Consider the following 8,468-nt stretch of genomic DNA (forward strand, 5'->3'; position numbering starts at 1 on the left):
ATAGAGCTGTGATCGTAGACTGTTGGCCTTCAACTGGCTACCACTGGACAAGGAGCCCTGACACACCATGCGTCTCAACCTGTGCACAGCTGTAAGTAGGAGGATGTCTAGTTGGATATCTAGGGGAGACACGCCGTCCTTTCACTCGCAGAGTGGTGCACACGCGACACTGGCAATCGGTTACCTAGCGCCGAGGTGCGCCTGGCATCACTGCGCGTGGCACGTACAAGCTTTTAAGCGGCAGGCTTGACACCAACGAGCCTTCGGCTGATGATTACTGGGCAATTGCCCCTAGCTCCGGCAGCAGGCGTGGACCGTACATCGACCTTCTGAGTCCGCGCCTCCAACCTGATATGCTATGATTCTAAGTAACAGTCGCTAGGAAATGGTTTTACAAAAGTGTCTTGCTCTTATGCTCTGTGTGGTTTATATTGGAGAGTCTGTCTTCTCAGCATCTCGACTGACAGAGGCAATCAACAAATCTTTGATGCTAACACGCCATATATTTCAAAAATACTTTTTGCTAAACTTTCCTTCTAATGATACCTGTGTACTTGAAATCTACATATTTTCACGACGCAATAACATCGAACTACTAGTCGAAGATGGGGCAATCATTTTAACACTGCAACAAGAGCATGAAGTGCATTACCACGAGTTGCAGCCTAGGACTACCCATATACTTGTGGTAGAGAAGTAACACTATTGGACCCGCCAAGATACCTGGTACATGGGCTAGCCTTGAAGCGCCGGGATTTAATCAGTTTACTGAGTATACTCTCTGTGCTACTTCACAGCCCAAGTGCAACCACGCGGCTTGATGGAGAAGACTTAGACTCTCTAAGTAGGACTCCTCGGTGCACTCGAATGACTGAGATCTTGAACAGACTTTGTATACATCTCTGAGGAAAGACGATATCTGACTACAGACACACCACACAGAAAACGCAGAAGTCAAGGAAAACCCCTGCTGCTAGTATACCAACAAGTGGACACAGTAGGGCTTTATAAGCAGTAGATCGCGTCTCTGGACTAATTCACACATTCAGTAACTTTCTACAAATGCGCTGTTACGCTTTACCGATAACACATCTGTAGTCATATGATGTGAGCCGTCTCTAACCTTGCATTCACACCATGAACGGCTCTGCAGAGATGCTGTATACTATGGACCGACACAAGCATCAGATAGCTCCATATTGTTTATGTCAAAAGTGGCCATATACAGACACATGTTTTTTATCCTGAACTTTATCTCTTTTAATTAACTAATTTGCAGTCGTATTTTTCTCTTCACGGAGATGGTCGTCAGTCAACGCAAGTGTATAGAGAGTGAGGCTCTCAGTGTTAAGTTGTATCTAGGGGAATGTCGCTTTTCTGAGGAAGTCAAGTAATTGAATAGACTATATGCCCAATAGACTTATTCAAAGGTCATGAATTTGCTATAGTGTAATTGATCAAATTTTAACTATCTAAATTAATTTTAACAGTATCGAATGTTTACCGGTAGCCAATTAAGAGCCTTGATCTGTGGGTGAATCAATTACTGATTGCCTGTCACACCTAGCCCCTGCTCCTACAAAGCACTTTGGACAAAGAGCCGCAGTGTACCCTCGGATTCTAGACAATTGGAATTGTTTGTCTTCATTAATTTTTTTTAACAATAGGGTGCTTAGGTGAAAATGCCATGAAGAAGTACCAAACCCATAGCAGAATGCTCCAGCATTGTTCAAGATTCTGTAGTCTGCTCATTTTATCACTGTCTCCACATTTTGCCTAACTATGCCACAGCTTGCAATTGACAATAAGCTGCAGTACTTCACACTCGGGACGACAAAGCAGAGATTTTGTCAACTGAGTATTGAGACATTTGTGATTGAACACATTCGTAAGAGATGCAAGAAATGAGCAGACGCTGACACCGAGCATCTAGTCATCTGAATGTTTCTACCCGAAGATGCATCACGCCTGCCTCCCCACTGTAAGATCAGTTGTGACAGCGCTTCATATCGCAATTAGATCATGGTTATCAAGAGAGTGACATCGGAATTGAAGAATAAATGGGTGTGGAGGATTCACATTCTAAGAGGCTATTGGGATTTCAGCATGCACTCTAAAAGTAGCTGACAGCATTTTGAAGGCTTTCTATGCAACTATGGAAAGCTGGCACCTCTTTTAAAGGCTTCTCGAATGCAAGACAGCCACAGACTAGCACGCAAGAGGAGAGAGAAAGGCTGCTGAACTATCTACGGACCCTTTTCATAATCATCGTATGCCAGGCACAAATGCCTTTTGCATAATGTGTTTATAAGTGAGAGCTCCCCGCAACAGTTTTAGAATATTTCTACTGCTCACCAGAGTGTATACAAATGTGACTTTTAACACTGCCTCACAATCAGCAACGCTCTGTCGCCACACACACATTCCTATAGTTGTATGCCGAATCTACTAGAGAGCGCGAGCGGAGAGAGCGCGCAGAGCGCGATCCGTGTGATGAACCTCTGCCTCCGATCGGTTTCTCACTTGCTCCTCTTACCTTTCCATCACCTGTATCAACGCGTGGAATATTGCCAGCAAGAGAAGGCCCGATAAGAAACTTCTGAGCAGACTCGGACTTGCCCTTATATATGCCCTCCTACTCATCCCACCAAGAAATCCGTCCGAGCCCTACTGGACGATGAAAAGTGAGAAGTGCCAGAGACTCCTGGCTTTACGTTTCAAGATCAAAGTTTTCTCACATCACCTACTGTATGGCAGTTAGCAAAAACGCCCGCTGAAACATCTAAAAGTACTTGAGATTAGCAGGAACTACCCAGGATGCTGGTAGAGTTGCGCGACCAGGATATAAACCAGGTGCAGAGAGCCAATGAGGCAAAGTATTTCTAACCTGGGCGCGCTGGGCAAGGCGGGGACGCAAGCTCCCAAGCCCCAGGGATCAGGTGAGCAGACGATACAGCTATAGAATTACGCTTCATGTCTCACGGAGACGTCTCCTGATGCCCCCTTACGACTCAGGAGACTACTAGAGAGAATAGGCCAGCCACTAGCGGAGTCCTAATTCTACGATGAGCCTAGCAAGCCTATACCATTACTTCAACTAATGCTAAACGACGATTAAAATGCCTGTAAGTCGCAAAACTTCTCCTACTTGGACGTAAACCGAGTACATTTCTTGCTATATGCTAACATGGCTTGCCTCATCCCAGGATGAAAAAAGATGTCGAGCACAGAGGACCAAGATATGACAAAGCGTTTACAGAGTTGCCTATGTATCTACTTCTGAATTTTAAAATTTATTCTTGTACAAAGAAGGAAGAATACGACAGTTATGCATAAATGACTCAGGTCGTAGCATAATGTGCTGTTACTTCTTTAGGACTTTTCAAGCAAGGTACCACTTTTCTTCAGTGCTGTGAACGTGTGAAGTTCACTTAATTTTGCGAAATGTCCTGTTTCAATCTGTTAATTCTAATATAGTTGGACTTATGACACTGGATTAGTTGGATTTCTGAGAAGTAAGTTTGCACTTTGAGTATAAATGTGCAAATAAGTTGGGGTAACTGATGGTGGTTAAACTGTCCCCAATGTTCTTTTATTGACAAGTTTTACTGTGCCACAGAAACAGTTCATTCTGTAGCTTGGCTGAAGATACTTAAAATCTTGTTGATCTTCTATTTCAGTTAATTGAGTAATGCCAAGAATCTGTACTGGGGCATACTCTTCCATCTGTATACACAGCATTGTAAACCTCACTGGCATAACATGAAGTTAGATGTGTGGTGGATGAGAGAACCACCCTGATAAATGATATAGTGTGGATACTTTTTTACCTCAAAGCTGGAAAGGTGTTTGGAATTTATGATACAGTTAGCATAACAGATCAGTATTGCCCAATTGGATAGTTTCGGAATTCTCCTGAAATGCTGATGTTTGCATACAGTTTTAGAGCAAAATACTTAATGGTGGAAAAATGCTAAAGATTAAGTATTCTTTATACCTGGTAGATCTTAATTTCGAATTGCCAACATGGTGAACTCATAGTAGGCATGATGTTTGGTAAGTACTACGACCCAATGCTACACAGTTAAGGATGTATATACATGTAAGTGAGAACCTGCACTGACCACTCTCATAAGTGAGGTAAGGGCAACCTTAAGTGTTATCTGGAATGTGGCCCAAATCTGCCAAAGGCATTTGGCTGGACACTCGTTCCGTGACTTTTCTAAGAAATTGCTCTGCAGTTTGATACAGACAAAATCTGATCTGTACACATTCTGATATTTTGTTTAAATGTGTTATAGAATCTGTATCCTTCTGCCAGACAAATTTCTTACTGAGAAACAGTGGTGGTTATTTTTGTGGGCTTTTAATACTTTTTGCCTCCAGTTTAAAAAGAATTGCCAAAAATGTCAAACCTTGGGTACCTGAATGAGTCTTAAATTCTTCTACCCCACACCTCAGACATAGCAGAGAACTCTAGTCTTGCCTAACGCTGTGGGTTAAGACCAAGACTTTACAGAGCTAGGACCCTCGTGCAAACGTTCTTACTCCGGTACGTGTATACTAGTGCCGTAGTTTCACAATGTTAAAACCCCCACCGCAACGGTCCAGGAGCCCTCCCCTGGACCTAAACTGCTGCCGCCGGTCCTACAGCCAGGGGAGGGGCCCCCCCCCCCCCACAAGGCCCTAACTGTCCCCCCCTCAGCACAGCCAGGTACCCCCCCAAGCCTATCTGCCCCCAGTCACAGCCAGTGAGCCCCACCGAGCCTACTGCCCACCCCACCAGCACAGCCAGGAGCCCTCCCCCACGGCAGGCGGGGGGGGCAGCGTGGGCACAGTCAGTCCCACAGCAGGGCGGGTGGGCAGGGGGCACCGGGGGGCACGGTCAGTCCAGCGGCAGGGCTGGAGTGGGCAGGAGGCACTGGAGGTGTGGTCGGTCCCACGGCAGGGCAGGGGTGGGCAGGAGGCACTGGGGCATGGTCAGTCCCATGGCAGAGCGGGGTGGGCAGGGGGCACCGGGGGCGCGATCAGTTCCACGGCAGGGTAGCGGGCACCAGGGGGCACCTGGGGGCGCGGTCAGTCCAGCGGCAGGGCAGGGCGCCACTCACTGGTTTCCCGTCCCCAGGCGCCTTCGTGGGCAGCGTGGAGGCGGAGGACGCAGACCAGACCGAGGTCCATCACCGAATCTCCTTCCAGTTGGTCAGCGGCAGCGGGTCCAGCAGCTTCCTGCTGCGCTCCATCCGCCTGGGCCCAGGGCAGTACCAGGGCAACCTGTCCCTGGACCCCGACGTGGCGCTGGACTACGATCGGCTCAGTCCGGCGTACTTCAACCTGACGGTGCAGGCGGAGAACACGGGCACTGGCGATGCCCTCAACGTGGTGCCTACCACGGTGCAGGTGCTGGTGCTGGACGTGAACGACGAGCCACCCACCCTGGTGCCGGCCTCGCTGCAGGACGTGAGCGTCGCCGAGGACGCCCAGCCAGGGCTGCTCACCACCCTGCAGGCCTCCGACCTGGACACCAACCACTTGCTGCACTTCCAGGAGCTGGGCCTGGCCTGTTACAAGGGCGCGGGGGCTGCGGGCCACGTGTGCCAGGACTGGTTCTACCTGGAGCCCAACGGCTCCGTCTTCCTCAACAGCTCGCAGATTGACTACGAGGTGTGCGACCTGGCAACCATCACCCTGCGCGTGGAGGACACACGCACCGAGGAGGGCAACCGCTACAGCAACAATGGTGGGGCTGGCCCCACGACCTCGCCTCCTGCTGCCCCGCTCGTGACGCTGGCTGTCCCAGCCTCGCCCAGCAGGGGGCGCTCTGGGGGGTGGGGTGCTGGCTGAGGGGGGTGATCCCAGGTACCCTGGCCCCGCCCAGCAGGGGGCGCTCTGGGGGGGTGCGGTGCTGGCTGAGGGGTTGATCCCGGGTACCCTGGCCCTGGCCCCGCCCAGCAGGGGGCGCTCTGGGGGGTGGGGTGCTGGCTGAGGGGGGTGATCCAGGCTGCTCTGACTGCAGCAGCAGCAGCGATCGGTGCACATGAATGGAGGAAGGTTTTGAAGGTCCTGTGGGGTGGGGCTGGGAGACACGCCTGGTGCCTGGTGCCTGCTGGTGCTGCAGAGACCCTGATCTGTGATGAGGGCTCTCGCTTCCGTGTCCTTCGCAGCAACGCTGAGGATCCTGATCAGTGACGTGAACGACAACAGCCCGGAGTTCCTCCGCATCAATGACACCTTCGGTGAGACTGCGGGCTGGGGCGGCCCTGCGTGGGTGTGAGGCCGAGTCACTGCGCCCAGCCAGCGGGGCCTCCTGAGCACTGGCAGGGCCCTGAGCTTTGGGAGCAAGGGTGGGGCGCCCACCGTGCAGCAGTCGGTTCCCGTCACTTACAGCCCCTGGATGCGAGTGGTGGCACAGGAGCCCCATGAGCTTGGCAGGTGCCCGGTTTTGCCCAGCTCAGGGCTGCCCAGTGGGCTCCAGCAGAGGGTGGCTGCAGCTGCCAGCTGCCGTGTGCCGTTGTGAGCTGAGCCGAGTGCTGGCCGCCACTTAGCCGTCTTCCTGTCTCCTTCGCAGTTGTGGTCCCTGAGGTCTCCCCCGTGGATCTGCCAGTGGCTGTGGTCAAGGTGAGGAGGCTGTGGGTCCGGGGCAGTTGCCCTTGGGGGCTTGCAGGGTGCAGCCCAGAGCAGGGGGCTGTGCCAGTGGGGCCATGACATGCCCGGTCTCCTGTCACAGGCCAGAGACGCCGACTCGGGCCCACGCGGAGCCATCACCTTCAGTATCTCCAAAGTCCTGTTCCTCCAGGACAACGGGCCCTCCCACACCCTCACCAGTGTCTTCAAGGTGGCGACGACAGCCGAGGGGGACCTCTACATCGGCAGCATCCAGTAATGCCAGGGCAGGGAGAGAGCTGGGCCTGGGGGGCCATGGGGCAGGGAGAGAGCTGGGCCTGGGGGGCCGTGGGGCAGGGGAGAGAGTTGGGCCTGGGGGGCCGTGGGGCAGGGGAGAGAGTTGGGCCTGGGGGGCAGTGGGGCAGGGAGAGAGCTGGGGCAAGGGGGCAGCAGGGCAGGGGTAGCTGGGGCTGGGGAGCAGTCGGGCAGGCGTAGCTGGGCCTGGGGGGCAGCAGGGCAGGGGTAGCTGGGTTTGGGGGGCAGCGGGGCAGGCATAGCTGGGCCTGGGGGCCAGCAGGCAGGTAGCTGGGTTTGGGGGGAAGCAGGGCAAGGAAAGAGCTGGACCTGGGGGGCAGTGGGGCAGGGGTAGCTGGGTTTGGAGGGCAGTGGGGCAGGGAGAGAGCTGGGCTTGGGGGGCAGGGGGCAGGCATAGCTGGGCCTGGGGGCCAGCGGGCAGATAGCTGGGTTGGATGGGGAGTGTCTGAACGCCCTGCTGTCCTGACAGGGTTGCAAGCAACCTGGATGGGTCGTTAAAGGGCCGGTACCAGGTGACGGTGGAGGCCAAGGACAGTGGGACACAGTCGCTCAACTCCTCAGCTGTGCTGGACGTGAGTACACTCCCGGCCCTCTCTGCGGCCAGCGCTGGTGTTCTACAGACAAAACTACACAGGATCTTTTCAGGGGGCAAGACAAAGATGCCACATTTATTATGATAACAATTTGATTTATGACCAATAACTAATATCTTAATTCTTATACACACACATTATACCTAATACCTACACACACACATTCACACACACACATCCATCAGATGTTCTGCAGCTGCTGCATAGTTAGCAGTCCTGGACATAGCTTGAGTTCGTCCCTATCACCTTACCACTTCCAAGATCTGTTGCAGTGATTTCTGTAATTACTTGCTCCATCTATCTTCCTGGCAAGACGTTAACATAACTGTCTGTAGTTTCGCTGGGGTTGTTTTTTTTCCCCTTTTAAGTGGCACTATATTTGCCCTTTTCCAGTCTTCTGAATCTCTCCCGTCTCCCATACTTCCAAAGATGATAGACGTAGAGGCTCACATACCTCCTCGATAACTCCTTGAGATTCTAGATGCACATCTCTCAGGCCCTTGACTTGCAGGATCTATAACTTTTCTAAGATAGTAATTTTTAACTTGCTCTTTTTTTATTTTAATTTTAACCTACCCCCTTCCCCAATAACATCACTATTGACATTCCTTCAGGACTTCTCAGTGAAGGATCGAGAATCAAAGAAGTGCAATTAAGCATCCTCTAGCATTTCCAAGTTTCCGGTATGTTTTCTCCCTCTCACTGAGCAAAAGGGTGGTCCTACCCTGTCCTTGGTCTTACTCTGTGCTTTCCTAATGTGTTGATAAAAAAGTTTTCAGTCTGTTTCCCTTATTCCGTAGCTAGTTTCGAAGCTCCTCATTTTGTGCCTTTGCCTGTCTAATCTTGGCCCTGCATCAGGCTGGGGCTGGAGGTTGATTTCATCACCCCATCAATACCTCAGTCACACATCTTAAACTAAACTAATAAATGTACAGCAGGGATTAGCAAAATGAAGGTTGA

At 51.7% G+C, this 8,468-nt stretch overlaps 2 protein-coding genes across 2 annotated transcripts in view; one reads left to right on the plus strand and one right to left on the minus strand.

Annotated features, from left to right (window-relative positions):
* SNCB (synuclein beta) overlaps positions 1-8,468 on the minus strand; it is a 190,586-nt gene that overhangs the window by 104,068 nt on the left and 78,050 nt on the right. The gene's annotated exons all lie outside the window — the stretch shown is intronic.
* The window catches only part of CDHR2 (cadherin related family member 2), a 45,275-nt gene that overhangs the window by 34,610 nt on the left and 2,197 nt on the right, over positions 1-8,468 (plus strand). The window contains exons 15-19 of the mRNA XM_075068256.1: positions 5,126-5,737; positions 6,162-6,233; positions 6,566-6,615; positions 6,725-6,876; positions 7,385-7,487. Coding sequence (XP_074924357.1) covers positions 5,126-5,737; positions 6,162-6,233; positions 6,566-6,615; positions 6,725-6,876; positions 7,385-7,487 — 989 coding nt within the window. The remainder of the gene's footprint in view (positions 1-5,125; positions 5,738-6,161; positions 6,234-6,565; positions 6,616-6,724; positions 6,877-7,384; positions 7,488-8,468) is intronic.

The sequence above is a fragment of the Chelonoidis abingdonii genome, chromosome 7 (genome assembly GCF_003597395.2).
Source record: "Chelonoidis abingdonii isolate Lonesome George chromosome 7, CheloAbing_2.0, whole genome shotgun sequence".
NCBI classification, from domain to species: domain Eukaryota; kingdom Metazoa; phylum Chordata; order Testudines; family Testudinidae; genus Chelonoidis; species Chelonoidis abingdonii.